Raw genomic sequence first — 22,982 nt, forward strand, 5'->3', positions numbered from 1 at the left:
AAAGCTTGTGAATATGTTTATATGAAGCTTTATGTAATATGCAATTGTTATTATTTGTTGTGTGAATTTCTTGCTGTAAGTTGTATCTGTATCTGCTAACTTGAACCAGGCACATGTAAACCCTGTACTTACAATGACTTTGTTCTCTCTTGAAATGCCAGTGTGTAGTTTTTCTGCATAAGTAAGTCTCTGTCTGCACAATAGCAAATATCCAATCAAGAACCAAAAGAGAAAAAATCTAACTGATGATGTTCTGGAGGGTTTTCCCGTCAGTGACAGAAAGAGCTCATGTACTGTTTGTTTTATTTAAAAATAACACTCTGAAAATGTGAAACCCAGAAGAAAAAAACAGAGGCAAGTGGGAGAAATCATTGGCTACTATATGTAGAATATAGCTAAGAAGAGTGCAAATATGCTTTTTCAGTGTAATGGCTTTAGTGAGTCATAATTGTTTCCAATTATTTACTACTGATTGAATGACAGCTAAAAAAGACTATATTTGTTTTCCACAAAAAAACCCCAAGTGTTAGGTATGAAAAAGTTCCTTGAGACAAAAGATTTTCACATAACTTGTTTTTACTTTAGCTATCACCATACCAAAGATGTTCAGTTTTCAAGACTTAATTAAGGTTCTGACACACTTTGTTATGCTATCAAAACAAAATGAAAGACAAACACTTTGGAGTTTGCCTGTATTACATTATTCTTTAATATAAATGACATAGAAGTTTTACAAATTAGAGAGATTGACCTTGGAGTATTAAGAGACTGCAGAAAATTCTTTTCAGGTGATGTTTTTATTGAGTATAGGTTTAGCTTTGTAGATTGACAGCAGAAATGTGCAGCCTACCTTTGATGTGCTTGCTACTCACTGGTATGGGTTGAAGAATCCCAATTTAAAGAGGGCTCCAAATCACTCTAAATAGATACTTCTACAAATGATGTCCCAGCAATGTCCATATTTGCAGTTATTTCACTTTGTATATTTCTACACTTATGATTTTGCATACAAACTAAATTCCGCAAATTCAGCAGATGGAGGAGCCTGCATATGTCTACTTTACAATTAAAAACTTTGTTTAAACAACAAAAACAGTTAAGAATGCTGAAAAATGTACAATGCAGAACAAGTGAACAGGGAACTGTTTTGGTTTGGTTTTTTTGGTTGTAGAAACATACATGGATTGATATCAATTACTAAACCCTTATACCATACTCTGCAAGGCAGTAAAGTCATTAAAACTGCTCTTGTGACTATGATGAGAGGGATTTGCACTAAAGAAATTTAGTTATTGAGCTCCAGATATAGATTACACATTTTTTACTGCAGACTACTGAATATTTTGTTCAATAGGATGATGTTAGGCTAATTTTGAATAGCATTGCTCTAGAACAATGGCAACCTTTAAAGAATTATGTATACAATAAGTTTTTTTTTTTTATTTTTCCCAAAATAATGACATTAGCAACAACTTTATTTGCCTCTGCTAAATAGATACATTCAGAATTATCTTAGAGTTATAGTGGATATTTTTAAACCTCCAGGGCTTGAAATAAATTTAAAGGAGGTAACTCTCACCTTCTCAAGTCTCAAGATGATTTGAGAGTCTTTTTTCCTCTACTATTTTTGTGTGTATGTGGTTATAAAAATAACCTCATTCACTATCTTTTTTTTTTTTTTCCTATATCATAGTTTGACAAATATTTACTCCGAATCTCATATACAGTGGAATCTGAAAACCTGTAGCATTCAGCAAACTGAATAATGCCACAGAAAGCATGCTGGAAAAGAAGGCTGAAATAAGTCAGTTTAAAGCACAGTTGACAATTCTTTTTGATGTTATGCTTGCTCTTGTACATCTGTAATGTTTCATTTATTCTACATCAATGGATCATCTCCACTTTAAAGTGAAGTTTCTGGTATTTGGCGTTAATTGTTAGCAACGATTTTTTGAACAGGCCTGTAACGACAGATACTTCAGCTGAAACACAACCGAACCCCATCTTTAGACACCTATTTGTAATTTCCAATCTGTACTGCAGAACGTTCGTGGATACATCGGAAAGCAGAGGGCTGGATTTCCCAGTACTGCACAGGATTGCTGAAGAGACTCACACCGGAATAGCTAGCCTTTTTGGTGTTGTAGCCAAGGGGGCAAAAGTCGTTGATACCAATGGAAGCAATTTTGTTGTTGTGAAGATAGACCACCTGAAAAGCATGGAAGTAAAGATGTGAGAAATAGACCTACTGTGGCAAATAAGATAAATTATTTGATACCATTTATCAAATTATATTATTTGATATCATTTATTAAATGCTTGCTTTGTGTTGTGCAATGTTATACAGAATAACAACATATCTTGTTTCCCAAACACATCCTTGATTCTGCTTACCTTTTGAAATACCTGCAGTTCACTTGGTACAATAGTTTCTACAGAAAGTGCAGAAACTGTGCAAGGCAATCTAATAACATTACTGACATTTGGTCATACTGTAACCAAAAGAGGTCCTCTTTTGGTTACAGTATGACCAAAGATGTGTAATTATTAATAAAGCACTGTGGCTCAGAAGCACGTGCTGTATATAGAGAATGCATTTGATGCTAATTAGTTTCTCTCCAGCTGTAATACTTTCACTCTCATGAGTGCAACTGTACAGGACTCAGAGCTAAAGTAACTACTAATGATGATTTAAAATAGCTGATGAGTATTAGTCTGCTCCAGAGTAATAATTTCTTATGAATTTTCCCAAGCTACACACAAGGAGTGATTTACATTTGAGAGTCTTCATTCTTTGGGAGGTTTCTTCCCTGTAAAATCTTAGTCCATGTGAAGATGGATTTTAATTGCTTACAAGAGGCCATATTTTTGATATTCAGCCACAAGTACCCTAAAAATACTGCTGAAGTGAAATGCCTATCGTGTCTCTTTGTCCTCCTGAAGGCACAGCTTTGTGAGATAACAAAGGAAAGTTTTTTTGGAAAGGTTGCAAAATGTCACTGAGTAGAAACAAACAAAAAACCAAAAGTCAGCAGAAGAAATGTTCTTTGAAAGTATTTTCCATAACAATTCAAGAGTTTATGAAACTTGCATCAAGTTGCCTTTTGCACAAATACTGTGTATGTTTCTCTTCAATACTGAATAAGTACACAAATACCATTTGGAATCTTTCAACTATTGCTCTCTGAGGTAGTATGATAAACTTTACCTGGATATATTTGTGGTCACCCAGCCCACTGGGTACTCTGACAAGTTCATTGTTGTTCAAATGGAGCTCTCTCAGATGAGGTACATTGTTAAGAGAGCCATTCTCAACTGAAGAAATACTATTGAAACTGAGACCCAATCTAGAAAATAAAACCAAACAAAAACAATGAAACAAAACCAACACTCCCCCCCCCAAAACAAACCAACAATAAAAACATGTTAAACTTGCCCTCATAACCATCTTCCTTGGGTTGATTACTTCTCTACATTACTACTGTAGAAAAGACCAGGCTAATTTTCACAATTATATGTGAACTAGAGTCACCATGGAAAACTAGTTTAAAGAAATATATTCAAATAAGCTTAGCATCTGATGTGAGCAATCATATTATCATTATATCATTCAACTTGTGCTCATGGTACTGCATACTCTCTGAAGGCCTTTGAAAGACTCGAGTAATTTTACAAGGAAAACGAACAAACAAAAAGGACAAATACTCACCATCTACTCGAACTCAAGGACTCAAAAGAGAATGAGCAGTAGATCTACACCAAGCTCTCTCATGGAACATTTTACAGTTTAAAATACCTTAAGACATCAGAAAAAGGCCCTGTTTCTCAAAGTTTAACTGTGCTTTAGGGCGCCTATTAGACTGTTGAGCTTGAATTGACATGATCCAGGTTGTCTGATCCTGTCCTAATGTCTCTAAAGACTTAGATGTGTAAATCAAAGTTGGTTTTGGTAGCTTGTTTCTGTGGCTCAAGGTCCATGCTGCCCTTAGATAATCCCACATGCTCCCCTGGAGCTCTCCCGTAGCTCCCTCCTTTCTTCATCTATCTTCTCTGTTACGTCCAATCCTTGTTGCTCCTTGTTCACCAATCTGTATTCTGCCTTACCTCTCAACTTGGCAAAAGGGGATTTCTGACTATGCTTAGGTTACTTCCTTAGGCACAGAGCAGAGAGTAGTGGTTTAAGACTTGGTGCCTGCTAACAACAGCTTCCCATTTCTGCACCATGATCAGCAGAGTGTCTTGTTTCACCACACAGTACAGCCTCAACAGAGGCACCCCAAGGTTAGATATTTTTATATTGACATTTGTTGTGTAAAACTTTATGTCTTCAAGTGGACTTTCAATATGTTGCCCACGTGATGTTGCCTGTGGTGTTTTCCCAGTGTAATGTGAAAGAGCAGAAAAACTGTCACATGCAGGACAACTCACAAACTCCACAACCCATACCTCCAATAAAGTAAATTACTCACTACCTGAGTAGTTATCATATTGTTTTAGTTTTGAAACTTTTCTTTATAATTCCCCTGAAGAATGTTACATTTTATACTAAGCCTCTGTTATAAACAATAACTGACTCATAGTTCTCTAACCCATAATTATGGTATTTTTATTTTTTCATTAAAATCAAGGAACAGACCTTTTTTGAGCAGAGATGAGCCTGTGATCAAAAATGAACATAAAACTAAGATGAAATGTCTTATTTTATAAGCTCTAGAAAATTGCTCTAAACTTTGAAATTGTCAGATCCAAAACATGTGTTACTATATACTTCATTACAGTAGGTTGCTGTCAAAGCTACTATAAACAGTGGTAAACTTAACTCCTGTGGTTCAATAATCTCTATTTAATTTCTGTTTTCTGTCTTCATTATGACAAACAGAATGATTAAGATGAAGATCCATGAATTACATCCAGTAATTTGACTAAGTCTGATTAGCAGTCTTCTTGATAAAATAAATTATTTTTATGCTAAAGTTTTAAATTATTACATCATCAAAATAAGTCATAGTAAGGACCCATTTTACTCTGTTAGCGTGTTTTGTGATGTGAACGAATTTACAAATAATTCCATACAACTGTTCTTTGGGAATTCTCCTTGTGTTTTCCTGTAGCTAGAGACACTTATTCAACAACATATTCACAGATTAGCAGAGTAAAATCACTCTGACATTGACATTTTTTGATTTATTTTTTTAAAATCATGTTCCTGGACTCATTGGAGACTTGCCTTTCTTGAGAAGCAAAGAAACAACTGTTGAAAGCAGTTTTGGTTCACATGTGCTTTTTTCATCAGTTTCCAGGGCAAATTGTATGACTAAGAAAACTGCATAAACCAAAGATGGACATAGAATGAAAGAAATATGATATAATCTAAAAAAAAAATCTAATTTTTCTCTTTATCTTTTTTCTTTTTGTTTGTTTTTTGTTTTTTAATAAATCAAACAAACAGTTGTCTTAGGTATACATCACTCATAGCTGAAAACAGAGGGAAAGTTTTGTTAAGAAAAAAAAATTTTCTTTTTTAAATCACTACACAAATCCTTAGAAGTTTTTCCTACTAAGTTATGTAGTGCTTCAATGATGACAACACTCATGAAGCCCAGACTGATGTTTTCTAATTGTGTTGGTATGACAATTACAATTTCAACCAATATTTTATGTGAATAGATGAAACTAATTCATACTTTGCCAAGTTGGTGAGTCCAGACAGACTTTCAGCATCAATTTTGCTGATTTTGTTGCCATCAAGGTGAAGTTCAGTAAGGGATGGGGGAAGGCCTGAAAATGAGAACACCATCAAATTACTTTTGATTATACTGGATTGCTATCTTTTAAAAAAAAGACTTGCATTATACTGAGGATCTTTAATAGTTAAAAAAAGACTTTTACTAAACATGCCCAAGAACAATTCACTGAATGAAACAAAGAACTTTCACAATCAGGGAAAATTAAACCAGTTAGTAATCATTTATTTAGCATGAAATAAGACCAAGCTCCTAAGGTCATTATAGAACAGTTAACTCTTGAAAAATACTCTTGAAATTCTTCCCAGATATGACTTCTAGCCGTCATGATTATGTAAATGGGACATATGTAATAGTGTAAGAGAAAGAACTTTCATTTTAGCCAGACTAACCACATACATAAATACATAAATATTTAGCACCTAGATATTTAACAAGTAATGGAAGTAGAAAACGCAATTGTAAGGATGAGGTACAATAATTTTTAATTTTTTTTTAGTTAAGGTACATACTAGTTTACAGATTCTATTTATCAGGAAAAAAAAGGAAACATATTTTACCTATCTGAAGTCCCTCAAAGGAACATCCAAAACAGGAAATGTGGGAAGAAAAAAATAACAACCAATATTAACTCTCAAAAAGTTTTCAGCCATTCCAAAATGATCTGTTGGCTGAAGTATGAATAAATTGAATGTTATTTACTCTGGATTGGAACCATTCCTCTTTGTTTTATTTTTAATAAATTACAATGAAGTTTTTCTTATTTCATAGCAATTTGCAATTAAGTACTTTTAAAAAACACAAAGGTTACTATTTTGTATAGTGTGGAAGACACTGACAGTATTTTTGGCTTCAAACCCAGACTTGTGGAGGGCTAATTTTATGCTTTTAGAATTTCAGTTAATTCTACATGAGTTCACATCTGCTTAGTGTTGATCAGGCTCAGCAACCAGGGTTGGAGGTTAAAGACATTCTTCCATTTTATATTTCAGCTGTGGAACAAGAAGAGCCAAATAATATAAAATGGCTTACTTTTTACCCTGCACCTCTCGTGGAGCCTCTCATAACAGAGAAATGAAATTTTCCAAACTACTAAGTAGAGTAAGATGATCAAAAACCATAGTCAAGTAGCAAATAATGTAAGGACTGGCTCAAAATCTTCCACAACACTTTTTTCCCCGACTGGAAGTCACTATATTATACCTGTGCAAATTTCTGAAAAATTAATTGAGTTTCTTACCTTTTGGGATGCTAGTAATGTTGGTGTCTGCAATACGGATGTAGGAGAGCCTCTTCATCCCCTGAAAAGCTCCGTTTTCAATACCTGAACTCTTGATTGGGTTGGTGCCTAGTTCTGCCAACAAAACAGGATCATGAGCTGTGATGCAGTATAGGTACCTACACCCTTCCAGTCAAAACTAATTTGGAGGCACTATTTATTGTAGTGTTTCTTGGCTTTCTACATAAAATCACTGATTTAACTAAAAACATCTTGAAAAAATACTAATTCTTTTGTTATAATTTCTCATGATCATACCTAAGACAATCACTTTATTCAGTCCGTTAAAGACAGCTTTCCTCAACTTGGAGATGTCATTCTCATGAGCCCGTATCTCCTGAAGAGACTCCGGCATATTTTCTGGGAGTTCCTTCAGATTGTTCTTAGACAGGTAAAGTCTTTCCAGTTTCTTCAGAGGAGCAAAAGCTAATGGGCTTATTTTGCTGATTTTGTTGTTAACGAGGATCAATGCCTGTGGAATAATAATGAAGGAGATCTCAGATGATCGCAAGGGACATTACTTTAAGAATGAAATATTTAAAAATTCATATTTTCCAGTGCCTTTTGGCCAATTTAGTGAGCCGCAGAAAATGCAATGCAGTACTAAAGAAAAGAGATTATAAACTTCTGAAACAATGAAAGATAAACAAGTCCTACAGAACACATACGAGTGTTATTTCATTGCTGAGACTACATGCAGCTTCTGTTAGCATCTATAATTTATGCCCAAGAATAAGTACAACCCTTCCATTTGAAAGCTGTGGTGAAGAAGACAGTCACAAATATATTATCATTTCTGGTATTTTTTTTCTCATTTTGTTCATTCTGAGGGTATTTTTATGCCTTGCCCATCATCACACAACCATTCTCACCAGTTTCTCCTGAATAAGAAATTCTTTGACTCAATGCAGTAAAGGCACAGCCCAGCTTAATAAAAATATACATAACATCATATCACCTCTTTCCTCTTAGTCTTATAAGACTGAGCTTAAAAGATTTCTATCTGATAACAACCTTGTTTTTTGCAGAGATATAAGCTCTTTTTTTTAGTAAGAGTAACTTTGTATGGAAGGGGAAAAATCCGAAGCATCTTACTCCAAGTTCTGCAGTTCTGAGTAGGGATCATGGACCATACTCAGTTTGCCTTCCAGGTAGATGCCTAATCTAGTTCTCACCACTGTGATATCTAGACTCTGGGTAACTCTAAGTAAATGAACTTTCTATAGAGCTGAGGGACAAAGGCCTCCATGAGAGTTCTTTATTTGTAATAGATGACTCCGCACACCTCTGAAATTTTACATTACTACTGAGTCTCTTATTGATTAATCAACCATGACACAATAAGGGAGAAAAAAGTCCCATTACTGTCAGAACATAACACACATAATAGAAAGTATTTCAGATATGATACATACTTGAATTTCACCTGTTTGCTATCTATGTAACAGACTTACAGTGCTGCAAGTTTGTCGCAGTGAATTAGGTAGAATGGGCCATGTAAAGATAGATATAATATCTACTTATACTTATTATTAGAGAATAGATACAGAGTATCTTTGTTCACTTCCTCCATTATGCTAGTTTCAGAAACAGAAGAAAAAAGTTGCTGTGTATGCTATACTTAACATTCAGAGTATTTTAATATACTTTCAATATTTTCAGAACTACAATTTAGCCTGTTTCTTGGAGGAAAATGGAGCATTCAACTCAGCATTCCACAATCAGTCAATTATTAAAACAGTGGCAAAGCTATTAGCTATCTGTGAGAGCACCTCTGTCTCATGGATACTGAAAGAGAAGTGAGAAGATAGTTTTAAATGGTGCCTGATGTTTAGTTTCCCCCTAATGTACTCCTCTTGCAGATCATCCTGAGCAAAGCAAGCAGTATGTTCTGTACATGGTTTCACTGAGTACATGTAAAATGGAACATATCTGGTTTTAATTTTGTATGCTAGCTAGAAATGACACATATTCAAGGGGAGGTAGAAGAGGTCACTCATAGTTCAGTAGAGTATTTCCTTAACAATAAGCCTCTCTCAAAATAAATAAGTTGGTCAATGGAAGCCATGGCCCTAACTCTCTTTTATTTGAGACTGAGCTATAAGAACTGGTACTCATCGGGTGTGGTTTCCTGATTCATCATTGCCAGAACTGTGATAGAGATGTAGATTCTGCCCACAATGAAATGCAGCTACCTGTACAGTTTTAGGACATGGCAAACATCCCAGTTATTTAGAAGTGGTACAGTTTAAATTATACAGAGTAGTCTCTTACAGTGTTTTATTGCAATAATTGAATTTCTTTACCTTTCTGAATTTCTCCCTGGATTTCTTTTCCATAGATCTGTAAGTCTGCATTCAATGAGTTTGGACTCATCTTATGAGCACTTGAAATTTTTATCCCTTATCTTGCTTTGTACTGCTTAGTAATTTATTTCGGCTAAAAGGTTGCCTTATCTCTCTTCTCTCTTTTTTTTTTTTTTTTATTTGTTTTAACTTTGTGATCTTTTAGATAAAAATCTTTAGACTCTGATTATCACAGCAGATGATCTGGTGTGAAATATTTCTTGATGGAAATAAGTGGGTATACATTCAGCTAGGCACTGCAATGTAAGTATCCTCTTGAGTAGCTGATGTTAAAAGGATGTTACATCTTTTCATATCAGAACTGATAGCCCTGACCAAACCTGGATGTTATCTAGGTACCTAAGATTAATCTGTTCTGCTTTGCCAATGCTTTCTCCTGAATATGTTAATGTTATCGTGCAGAAACACACAAGATATTTTGTTTTATTCAAACACCCAGAGAGTCTCTCATTTAGAAATAACGGTGTCTAACAAAAGTATGTTTAAAAATACTAATTTCACAGTGGGAACATGTGCATGGTACTATAAGGTGGGAAGGTATCATAAGTCAAAGTTTTCAACTTTTTTGTACCAGAATATCACTTCCCACTTAGACCCCCTTCTGCAAGCTCCTGTTCCCAGTATTTTAAATCTGCATTATTTTTCCACATTGTTGTGCAGCTGTGAAGAAATAAAAATAAACCACACTAGAGTTTTTGAGAAAAGTTTTACTGTCTCCCAGAGCAACAACAAGTGATGAGGATAACACACCAGTAGAGCACCTGGCAAGCCATAGCCCTGGATTCCTTTCCCACTTCACAATAACTCTATTATATGCAAGACTTAAAGAACGAAGTTATTAGCCTTGGAGCAATGCTGTTTACTTTCCTCAGAATGTGTCCCGTATGGTTTGCATGCAACAAAAGTTAAACCAAACCAAAATAAAATAAAATTAAAAACTCAGGGGATTTTAGAGGTCAATGAAAACAGGAACTAGGGTAGGAAAAATCTAGGGAAAACATCTGCAGGCGGTGTTCCTGCAAAACAGGTCATGTGGACTAGCTATCCTGAATAAAGACCAGATGGCATGATGGGACATTCTTTGCATCCTGTTAAAGAACATATGAAAATTTTGTACAAGGCAAGAAGCATTTGGAGAGGAAAATAAGGGTAAACCTGAAAGTGCTCAAAATGCTGGACCTCTTGGTCACAGACATCACTTACAATGCAGTGGTATAAAATGGTTTGGCAGAAATTTGACAGCCTAGAACAGAGAGGCAGAAGAAATGACACTTTTATTTGGAAATCTACCTTCTTCCATGCTTCTGTTTTTAGTGGAGGAAAAAAAATATTTAATTTAAAATAAATGTACTAAAAAGGGGGAAAAAAAAGAAGCACGTTAACAGTTCACAGTAAAAAAGGCTGAGCATACAAAAGTACAGCTTTCAACATGATGGAAAGATGGATGCAAAGATATATAGCCATAGGTAAAAAAAAAAGAGACAAAACACAAAGAGAAAACTAAGAGGCATAAATAAATAAAGTATTAATATATCACTTAGTCAGGCTTAGAAGGTTCAAAGCTATTCCTCATGGATAAGAAAAAACATAACTTCCATCCTCATTTTCCTGAGATAAAGCTTTTTTCCTTTGTCATAATATGGCATGTAAACATTGCACAGTAAACATTGACTTTGTTATAATATTGCACTACCTTATCATGACCTGCAGTTAAAATGGTGTTCAGAGAGGAAAAAAGATTCAAGCTTTGCTCTGAAGATGACTTTCTTTTTAGTGAAACACCTCTGGTATTTCTGTAGTCAGGAAAAAAAAGAAAAATCACTGTGTGACAGGAGTATATGCCAGCTATGTTGAAGTCAGTGGGAGTCTGGTTATTTAGCTGCCTCTGGCCTGATTTCTACCTCAAATATTTATTCCCAAAACAAAAAGGGGGATTCACAATTCAGGAAAATTTTGGAACCCTTGTTGGCGTGCTTTTATCAAAATACTCCCTGACAAACTGCAGAGGGAGCATGAAGTAGTCGTGCAGAAGGTTTTTCTTCTTGGGGTTACTAAAACTTAAAATTTTTGACCTGTCTAGGAGTGGAGAGAAGGGGATTTAATTTTTTTTTTTTTTTGGGGGGGGTGTAATTTCATTGTATTGGAATCTCAGGAGATTGTTCTGAGGGGTTTTAATCCCCTTTCATCTTAATTTATAATAGTTGGAAGTGAGAGCCTTGCCAAAATCAGAATTAAACTGTAAAATGAGCAGCAAACTCTTAATCAGACATAAGATATAGTGAAACACCTGTTTTACCAGCTGGGGATGGTACTCTTACCTAACCTATCAGTTCTTTAATGATGCATGCATCCTTGAGGGTTTAAACTGAAAACTCAATCCACTTAGCCAATGGAATGTCTTTAATTTCCTGAGTTATGTGTTACATTTTTGCCTGGTTTTTATTACAGTTCTGCTAGGAACAGTTATGTCTTAAGACTTGTAAGCCCAGGAGCTAGGCATCTACATAAAAACAATAATAAAATTTGTCCCCTTTGTTTGCCTTATGTTTTCAGTTGTTAAGTCATAACCTGAACATATAGTCAAGATTTTCTGCCAAATTATTAGGAATATATGCACACTTAGAAAAAAAATCAACTAAATAACACACAAAAAAACCAAACAAAAAAAATATCCAGAACTTGACATTCTTTCCTAATTGTCCAAACCTAGGATCAAGAAGATATAGCTAAGAAAGACAAGGAAAAAGGGATGACACAGAAGCAATAAGGAAGAGATGAATGAACTGTGAAGGAAGAAGATGGTAAGGCCCTGAAACAACAACCTGACAATACAGAAGCCTGTGAAAAGTAGTTTGATCAGATACATAGTACCTTGGTTTTTTCCTCACATGAGATCTTTACCTGCTGCACAGGAAAAATGTTTTGTGTGCATGTGGTAGGCTGTATGCTTGTTTCAGTGGAAAATGTCATCGTGTGTTAAGCATAATGCAAAGGAAAGTCTGAGGAAATGAAAGCTCTCTAAGGGAGTATTGTATTTCAGAAAGATTAACCTTTTTTCCCCCTCAGAATATTTGTTAGAAACCTACAGCTGTACCAACTGGAGAGGAAGGGGGCGAGGGGGGGGGGGAAGTCAATTTTCCAGTCTAAGTCCTGCTAAGAATGTCTACCATTGATAATAGGAGGAATTGAGTTCAGAGGTAGAACCTGAGCAGAGATATCTTTCTTTGTTATTTTCACAGTATGACAGAGATTAATGGTTCTTAATTCTGTGATTTACTGAGTATTGTGTTTACTTAACTTCTCTTTATGCCTGGGAAAACGGAACTGAACCTGCAATGATTCATCAGAAAACTGGATTATTCCATTAATATTTTTTTATCTGTTAGGAGCTTTTCTATATCCCTAAAAGTTGTCCTTAGACATTTCTTCAGTTAAACAGTTTATTTATTTATTAATTGATTTTAAAAAAATGTTTAAAGGTCAAAACATTTAAAGGTGTTTTTTGAAAAAAAAAAAAGATGGCATGAAACTTTTCTAATAAAACACATTATTTTTCCACTTGCTATTACTACAAAGAGTGTTTCATTTTCTTTGCTCATAAGTTTAGTGTTGATAATCCTTTAGTGTGGATATGGTCACAAGCTTAAGTTCCAAGCTTAAATCTTTTATCTCTTTGGTCTTTTCCTTCAGTTTAAATAAAACTGGGTTTAGCACTGTTGCATGTACCACTGTGGCTTCGCATAGTTCTGCCAGCTTCAATTAGGTAATGCTCCATTTGATTTTAGGCCAATAACGCAGTCATCTTCTTTCACTGTACTAACACTGTGCCATTGAAAAATTCCAGTTGGAAAAGCAGGCAGTCACTATTCTGTTGTTTGTGCTCTTCTTATAGTGATCTAATACACAGTAGTTTCTTTTACCTCCTTTTCCAAGTACCAGGCATTATACTGGTTTGCTTTGGCTTTGCCACACAGCAGGCAACTCCATGTGTTGTTTGTGTAGACTCCTCCTCTACTCTGCATGAGAGCTTACTCATGTAGTATTTTGGATTCTTTACTGTGTCCATGGGGTCAAAGAAAAGAACTCTATCCAGAAATGTCAGTCTGCCTGGAAAATTCTGACAGTTTCATAGAAATAGAAGACTTTTTTTCCTGGCTTTTCCAATAGCGTCTGTCTGATTATTTTGCCACAGGTTTAAGTTATAAGCAAGTTTTTTACATACTATAAGTCAGTTCTCTGAAACCACAAAACTCAGTCCTCCACCCTTAAAAAAGACTGTCTTCAGTTTTTTCCCTATTCTCTCAAATACCCTGGTTAAATAAAAATAAATCTTATCTGTCAATTTTAAATCGACTAAAATCTCACTGAGTTTTTTAGTACAACATTAATAGCTTAGCCACTTTTTCCTGGATAATTTAAAATTATAAAAATATCAAGTGTAGCATAACTCTTGACTCTGGTGTTTCCTGGTAGGAATCTACTATTTGCAGGTAAATATTCCCTTGGTTCTATCCTTTTCTAATTGCTTGCTTTATTTCCACAGCTGCAAATTTTAGCTGCTCTTCTATCTACTTAGGAAAATTTTCAATACAAAGAATATTTTTTTAGGTTCTAATTTCTCTTTCATCTCATTGCTGTGTACCGTACAGATCAGAAGCAGTTACATTTGTGCTTAAAGGGAAGACAAGACAAGTCACAGGCAAATCCTTTCTTTTCTTGTTAATTATTCTGGGGTTTAGTACAAGTTGAATCTTAGGCTCAACCCAACTTGTTCATGAAAATCTCCTCTAAAACTATTACAGCTGTGGCTTGTGATATCTGTAGTTATTAGGAAAGTATTTAAAAGGATTATTCAAAAGGAATAAGCTGCATATGCTGTCCATTTTTTTCAAGACCTATGAAAATTGGGCTATAAGGAATTGTTCCCTTAAGTGATCATTTAATGAAAAAGGTTAACTTCAGTTTCTTGTTCTAGATTTTGGAACAACAATACTGACAATTTTTGTAAATCTTCCTGTTTTAGTAGAATACAAGAAGGTTTAATAATATCGAAGAAATTTTTTAACATAACACATCACATCAGGTGTGACATTAACTCAAGTTGTGTTTATGAGAAAAATGTTTATCAGAAAATACGATTAAAAAACATATACATCATAGATAGATAGATAGATAGATAGATAATCACACACACATATCTCCTTAAAATAAAAGTTGCAATGAAGTTCTGCCAACGTTTCTGAGTTTTATCTTCTAAAAGCAACATTTCCCTTTCATTATTAATCTGAAGAATATTTAAGTGAAAGTCGAGGAATGGGAATTGTTCCCAGCTATTACACAGGAATATTCCTTCTGAGAGCAAAGATGGTGCCTAGTTACATAAATGTACCACATGACTAAATTATTTTGGGGAGGAATCACAGAATGGTTTCAGTTGGAAGGAGACCTTGAGAAAATAATTACCAAGCATGTACTTGGTACTTTTGGGAGTAAACCAAACAAATAACCACTTCCTGGAGGAGTTACCTGTTTAATTCACTATTAAATTGTATCTATTGGAAAGAAAAGAAAAAAAGAAAAGAAAAGAAAAGAAAAGAAAAGAAAAGAAAAGAAAAGAAAAGAAAAGAAAAGAAAAGAAAAGAAAAGAAAAGAAAAGAAAAGAAAAGAAAAGAAAAGAAAAGAAAAGAAAAGAAAAGAAAAGAAAAGAAAAGAAAAGAAAAGAAAAGAAAAAAAGAAAAGAGAAAAGAAAGAAAGAAAGAAAGAAAGAAAGAAAGAAAGAAAGAAAGAAAGAAAGAAAGAAAGAAAGAAAGAAAGAAAAAGAAAGAAAAAGAAAGAAAGAAAGAAAGAAAGAAAGAAAAGAAAATCCCTTAGAGTTAACTTCAATGAGATAAAATAGTTCACAATGACTTAACTCACAGCTTCTGTTATCTTCTTGATATTACATTGAAACAAATATTTAAGAGGAACTTGGGAAGAAAGTAAACAGGCAAATATTTGTAGCATTTTTTTCCCACATATGAGTGGCTGAAGGCAAATTCTAGTTGGAAACATTGTTTATTTGGTTGATGGTATTGGCACCAGTAATGGATAAAAAGTGGGAGTTAGCTTCTTGTTTGTGAAACAATAGCATAGTATAGCGTAGCGTAGAATAGAATAAAATAAAATAGGATAGGATGAATAGACTAGACTGGACTAAACTAGACTAGAATGGAAAGAGGTTGTGAAGCACCAGGAAAGCAAAGCCAAATAATTATTGTTTATAATAATAAAGGATCAAATGGAGTAATACACAGAATAAATAGTTGTTGAAATTCTGGAAAAATAATATTTTCAGACTTATTACTGAGCTAGGGTATTACTTTCAAAGGCAGAGAAGTAATAGCTTTTTTCTGATCTGTAAAGAAAGATATTTCAACAAAACTGAAGCAAGAGTATGAGGTATAAATTGTAAAACTATGGAAAGGGAGGAGGACCTCAGACAGAGCAAAAGAAATTTAGAAACAGAGGAAGGTAGTTGTCTGATGGAAACTTGGAAAAGAAGAGGTGAACCAGAAAAACTGAAGCAGTCACAGAAACCAGAAGGGAAAATATTTCTGCAAAGATCAAACCAGACAGCAGTGTTGGAAGAGACTGGCAGGTAAGGGAGGATGAGGATGGAGAATGCTGTTGGAAATAACACAATTTTATTGTAGTGTAGAGGACAGAAGATTTTGGAAAAATTTTTGAGCTAAAATTAGTACAAAGAATCTGCTGACGAACACGGCACATAAAAATCTCTGTGAGCTCAAAGGTGGGAGGGGAAGGAATACAGTAATAAGTGAGTGAGGTGGCGGGGTTGAGATGGAAATAACTAAGTCACTGTCCCAAAGAGACTGACAACATAAATAAATAGGTGAGAGAAGTTATGATGGAGATCAGGGGAATGAATGGATGCAAGACAGGGATGAAGAGTTGAAAAAAGATGAAAAACTTCTGTTGTATGAAAAGAGAATATTCAGGAGAGGAATGGGAAAGGAACTAAGAAGGCTGGGCTGGTGGAGAAAGATCACAGAGTATTTCATCACTTTTCCTTAAAAATCACAGTACCAGGCCAAAACCACATTTTCTCCCCATTTTTGTTGACAAATGCCAGTTCATTTATAGACTTACATGAAGATTCTTCAGATTCTTGAAATCTCCTTCTTTAATTTCAGTAATTTTGTTGTTCTGTAAGTCCAGCAGAGTTGTGTCTGAAGGAAGGGCTTTTGGCACTTTTTCCAGACCTAATGACAGTGAAAAGAACAGACAATGACTTTGAAAGAAACTTTAAATAAGGGACAGTATTTTTCTTAGTAGCATTTTCCTTTCAGTAAACACCATTTCTAGAACTCATTACCTGAAGAAGTTTATGAAGACTTATCTGAGAGTGTTTCTGTCTCCAGCCAGTCAAAGACAGTTTTATTTTGCTAAGTTAACCTAAATTTATTTATTCATATTTCCATTATGTTTTTTCTGAGAATATATCTGAGTTTTAGCTTGAAACAAAGGATTTAGTTTGGAAAAATTTCTTCTAATTCATTTAATTCCACTGAATTGTGTGAATAAAAATTGTTTTTGGAAACAGATATGGTATTTATTAATTTCACTGTGTGTAAGTTTTTGTGGACAAACAAGGTTTCCTGCTATTTAAGAGGTGCTAGGTTTTTTGAAAGGAGTGCGATAGTTAATTGTAATCATTTCCAGAAAAAATACTGTTTGTTTGACAGTAACTGAGTAAGCTGTTGTACAGTCCACCTTAAAAAAAAAAAAAAAAAAAGACACAGAAAACAATCCACCTCCCCTCTTTTCTTTGAACTGAAACTATGTCCAAGTTTTCTGGAGAACAAATCGCTTGGTTTCACTACAACTGCCAAAAGAACATCAGACAGTTTAAATTAAAGACTCTCTTTGGGACTATTTTCTGAATAGCTGATATGTAAGTCTGATGAAGTCATGGAAATGAAATTATTTAGTGTTAAATAACACTTGCTTTACCCAGCTTTCCTTTCATACTGTGACTTGGAAGAAAGTAAATCTTTTATAGTCATTCTGATTTACCACAAAATTAAAATGTTCTTTCCTAACTACTCTTTTTATATATATAATAGAATGTGAAATGCTAAATGAACACTTGGTAGGAAAAATTTATAGACACTAATAAAGTCTCTATATGGGCATCTAACAGAAGTGGCCTTTTCTGGGTAGAATAGTCTTTCTACTAGTAAAGGTTTTAACTAGTATTCTTGAAGCTGTATTTGAACTCTTCTGGGAAAGATCTCTCTGCAAGTATTGCCAGTATCTACCAAGTATGATGGTGGACTGCATGATATTCTTCTCAGATGAGAGATCTATGCCTATATATATTATCTTTTTAAACCTGTATATTTTAATCTGAAGCAGGGAATTGCAAACACAGTGAGATATGCTCCCCACAGATAAGATATGCTTTGCCCACAATGACTGTGTAGGCTCCATACTTTGGGGATACTCTAAAATTGTCCAGACACAGCCCTAAATAATCCCCCTAAGCAGGGGGTGGATTAGATACCTCAAGAGTTGACAACCAAACTCAGAAATTCTGTGATTTTGTGATACTTCACATTGATCAAAAGTGTGTTTTGACACATAGAATGTAGGTTTCTCTGTCAGAGTCCTATGTTAAGCAAAACACCTTCTCTTTCAATCTTTTTTAAGAATATATTTGTATCTAAGTAATGTAAAAACATGGTTGACTCTTATTTGGAAGGATTATGGCAAACCATGAAAAAAAGGAAATGTTTGGTACTGTATTTAATTTTTTGAATTTACATAAAGAGCACTATTCTATAGTTACTACCATAAAACTCTGTGATGTGTACTGAATTTTTTTACTACAATTAATGATGAGCTAAGAATTCATTATAGAATTGGCCATATTCCTAAAAATATCTGCATGCAGATGAGACTTGTAATTTGTCTTTTGGTACCTTGTCTTAATCTTTCAAAGTGCTGAGCATGTCAGAGATCCCATTTTGTCTGTTACTGCTGGTTTGTGCTTAGCAAATTCTGGAAACAATGATGCTTTTCTAGTTGTCTAAATATGGGTGCAGGAGACAAATTTTTGAAAAGTGCTTACTTCTTTTAATCTTACTTTTGAATTGATAATATTAATCTGTACAGAACATATTCTGTTGCCCATTATGAACCATTACGAAAGTTTGGTGTCTGAATTTAAAAAAAAAATCCTAGACACCCTTCAAATTTATTTTCCCACCCATAAGTTCTCTAACATTAGATTAAAAAAATAAAATATTTAGATTAGATTTTTATTAAAATTTAGTTCAATATAAATTAAACTATCAGAGTTTTAATCAAACCAGAATTCGAGAGTTTTAAAAAGTAAAATTGTCCAGCCTGGGATGAATTAGTAAAAGCTCCATGAACTGACGAGAGCCAAAGCTCACATCTCATCCTGTTTACCTTACTGATTTTCAGTGCATAAATATTTGACCCAGATTAACATTCTTCATATTACTAAAATAACCTTTCCTCATTCAGGTATAGACTTCATTTTCTCTGCAGCAGTTGCAAATCCTTCATTACCTTCAGAATTGTAGTACTAGAGTTCCAAATATATAAAAATGTGATACTGTATAATTTGTATGTTGGTTGTCTTTGGACAGTTTCTGTCTTCAGTGAACAGGGATGATGTTAGCAAGTAAAAATTCTTACCAAAAAAGCACTACTTTTTCCAGATCATAATGTTGTTAGAATTCTTACAGTCTAGCAACTCTTGTAGCATTTTTCTTGTATAAATGCAAAAAATTAAGGGTTTAATTATTTGTATTCAAAGTAATGTTAATATATTCTGGTTGACATTACATTTATATTAGTAGATTGGTATCTCTAATAAGTGTTTATGGCAGACAGTGGGGCTCAAGAGCTATACATCTGTACTTTATGTAATGCTCTTGGAACATATTTTGTAAGAACACTTGGAGAACATTTAGGTTGCCACTGAAGGAATAATTTGTGAGACTAAACTTCAAATTAATTTACAACTTTACTTTTCAGCTTCATGTCACCTTCTAAAAACTTGTGTTATCCATGAATAGTAGAATCAATAACTTCTGAAAGCAGTGAAGTTAGACTTTAAATGTTTCATATTATAAAGATAAAATGAATTTAATAATCAGGTATCCATCAGAGAAAATTATTTGTAACATTTTCCTTTCTTGTACTAGAAACTGGATGGATATACAATATAATAATTACCTCTGCCTGCACAATATATTTGCCATCACTTGAAGTGTTAAAGTTATTTTATTACCCATCTCATGTTTAACTCTGTTATGAATTCCCTGAATCTATTTTTTAAAAGGTTTTCAAACCAGCTATAGACACTATGTTTGATTTTTTTTTTTTAGACTTGTGTGAGTTTTGAAGAGCAAAGCAGAGAGCACATGATGCACACTAGTTGCTGGAGAGACCTTACATTATCAGTAAGCAGTTTACTACATCCTCTAGATTCAGCTACATCAACAGGAGCTCTCCAACAGAGGAAGAGTTTATAAATGGGTGAATCTGAACACAGCCTTGCAAAATCAGCATCTAAATAATTCAGGACTAAACCGCATTTGAGGTGTGGACTGGATCCACAGCTACATTAGCTTGTGCTTCAGCTTGCAGGTCCAGTTCTTTATATGATGTACCTCCAGACAGATAACATGTTGGAGGATCATTGATGTAGTGCAAACTAGTCTCTGTGCTGAAGACTCCCTCCCTAGAGAGCAAACCCTCAGACCTTTCTGGTCAGGACAGATCAACAGACAGCAAACTTAGATGAATGAGGGAGCCTGAACTGGCATGACAGTGTGACAGAATTTAAATTGAATGGAGAAAATTGTAATCCTACTAGAAGTTCAAATGACTTTTGGCTCTTGGCTTAGAATTATTTCCCAGAAGGATTTTTTTATTCTTCTGTCTGGGAGACAGAAGTTTAGAGGGGAACTGTGGGCTGTCCTTACTATTCATTTCTGAGAAACTCAAGTTGATGCCTATGCACTTCTGAAACCATGTTGTACAGTACGACCACATGTCCACCTACAAATGCCTTCCAGTGAAATTTATATACCAACTAAATGGGGAACTGGTGTTGGAAAATGTCAGTTGAGACACCTCTCAATATTTTTAAGAACTGTATAAACTGATATTCCAGTTCTTGGCTATGATTTTTTTATACATTATAGCTTGCTTCTTAAAAAGCCATAGGAAAATCTCTCACAGCATTCTGAGTTTTTGTGTTAATAAGCAGTGTTACACAGTGTGATATTCAGTTACCTTGAAATATTTCATGCCTCTGCTCCTAAGATTAACTTATAACTGATTAAAAATTTAGATTCTATTGCCTTTCGCATTTATGTTAAATTGAAAATACATATGTCTTTTTTATTTTGGTTGAATAAAACTAAGTCAGAATTTAAGTAGGTAAATAAATTTTTTTAAAATCTATTCACGAATAAGTAGAAAAGGTATAGCTCCACCCTTCCAACATCCTTGTTTACACTGAGCTTAAGAGCTTAGAGATTTTGGAAATAGAAGAGACTTCATTAACCAGTTTATGTATCTTAGTCAAAATACAGTTTTGACTTGCACTAAAATATTTCTTTGGGACAAATCATGACTACCTTATAGAAGATGAACAGCCATCAGTTCCTATAGCACAGGTCAGAACTGTACTCTCTTATGTGAATTGTTAGAAATCGAATTTTCTACTATTTTACAATAACAACATGTAGCTATCAACAATTCCCACCAGTGTACATGTATATGTCTAAAAATGCATGCATATTAAACACATAAAGAACAGAATATGCCATAGAACTACAAAATGGAAGGTGTATAAGTAAGCTTGGATATTTCCTTTTGTTAGTCAGGATAAGCTGAACTTTTATTATCCCTGGTAGAAATGTTCCTAACTTTTCTTACACTTAGTCCCTACATCACAGATTTTTGAAATAACAAGCACAATCAAAATATATTCAATAAACTCCAGTAAAAGTGGATCATTTCTTTTATGTGGACAAGGCTCATCCAGAATCACTTTTGTTGGGGAGAGGTTACATGGATCAGAAATCCCTCCTAAGTGGGAAGATGGAGAAGGTAACTTTGCAGAAATCAAGCTTGTCTCCGTGGGATTGCATCCTTGTGGAGTGTAGCTTTTTCTTATAATTTCTTAAGTAAATTGCAGTGTCTGGCTCTTTAACTGTGATTGCCTCACCTCCTGGAGGGGACAGAAGACTGATGGGTCTGAAGATTTTATGAGACCAGAAATTAGACAGAGAAGAGCCAAGACTGGTATAATTCACCCCTTATCTGGTCCCTGAGAGAGAATTAATCAGTGGCTAGCCATCTCCTGTGTAGCACTGCACCAGCCCAACTAGCACATGCTGCTGTTTAGCTGGACAAACAGGTGTAGGAGATGTAGAAAGGATTTGGGAACAGTATGAGGACTAGGGGAGATTATGGGGTTTGGTGTATTCAACAGGCTTTATTACTTTTGCAGCTGAGGGAGTAACCTGCTCAGCTGCAGGAGCTGTGATCAAATGGGCATGGAATCGTTTAATCCACAAAGGAGAAGGACGTATTTTGAACCCTCCTTGCTATAAAGAGGTTTCAGTCCACTGCTCCAGTTGCTCAGCAGTGAGAGCCACAAACTAGTCTGTATCTGGCATGGAGCCACATTTCTGCTGAAGCCATACGACTCTGCAGAAAAGGAATGCAAGATTTATGGGGCCAGTGAGGGAGACTAAGCAAATGGAAGTCTGAGTCTGTATCCCAGAGATGAGGACAGTTTCCTGAGAATTTCATCCTTGCCACAATGAGACCTCAAAAACAAAATAACAAATATGTGAACAGTGCCAATTATAAACAATTTTTACAATGCAACAGGGTTTGTGGCTTGATTTTTGTGTGTGTTTGGAGTGTTTGGGGAGATTTTTTCCTCCATCTATCCATTTTACAAGCAGGAGAGAGGTGGGGTTATTCCTCTGAATAACCCTTACTTCCCCAGCTGGAGAGGAAGGGCCAAAAGGCAGAGAGAAATTTGAATGCTGTAGCTCAGATACACGTGTTACAACATTGCAACACTTATGATTATTATGATAGAAGCCATAAAATGGGGCTCTTCTAAAGACTCCCTCAGTTTCCACAAGCAGCTGCTGCCAGCTGAGGAATTTGGACTGAGCTACATGTACTTCCCCTCTGTGATCATCAGCGGCTGCACTCCCAGTGGAGGCAGCCTCTCCAGCAGCTGCCTGAGCTGCCTTGTCCATGCTCCAAGCCCAGCTCTGCTGCATCCCATTGACAGGCAGCAATCCTCCCAGGGGTGAATGACCTTAGCAATGCCCTGAGTGGACACTGGGGTAAATGAGGCGAATGGCAAGTTTACAGGGTCAAGATACTTAGTCACGGAAAAATAACAAGATTCAAGGACTGCTTTCTGGAAGGATGGCAAGGAACTGCTTTGAATGTTTTGACTTCCAAAAGTTTACTGACACTTTCCCAGGCTATGTGTTACAGCATTTACTGGAAATT

General features: G+C 34.9%; 1 protein-coding gene across 1 annotated transcript in view; it reads right to left on the bottom strand.

Annotated features, from left to right (window-relative positions):
- Window positions 1-685: 685 nt before the first annotated feature.
- The window catches only part of DCN (decorin), a 36,504-nt gene continuing 14,207 nt past the window's right edge, over window positions 686-22,982 (bottom strand). Inside the window, exons 3-8 of the mRNA XM_050324161.1 lie at window positions 16,539-16,651; window positions 7,282-7,495; window positions 6,985-7,098; window positions 5,685-5,778; window positions 3,209-3,347; window positions 686-2,209 (exon numbers count right to left, since the gene is read on the bottom strand). Of these exons, the coding sequence (XP_050180118.1) occupies window positions 2,015-2,209; window positions 3,209-3,347; window positions 5,685-5,778; window positions 6,985-7,098; window positions 7,282-7,495; window positions 16,539-16,651 (869 nt within the window). The 3' untranslated portion in view covers window positions 686-2,014. The remainder of the gene's footprint in view (window positions 2,210-3,208; window positions 3,348-5,684; window positions 5,779-6,984; window positions 7,099-7,281; window positions 7,496-16,538; window positions 16,652-22,982) is intronic.

Source organism: Myiozetetes cayanensis, unplaced genomic scaffold, assembly GCF_022539395.1.
Source record: "Myiozetetes cayanensis isolate MyiCay16 unplaced genomic scaffold, myiCay2020 scf3, whole genome shotgun sequence".
Lineage (NCBI taxonomy): Eukaryota > Metazoa > Chordata > Aves > Passeriformes > Tyrannidae > Myiozetetes > Myiozetetes cayanensis.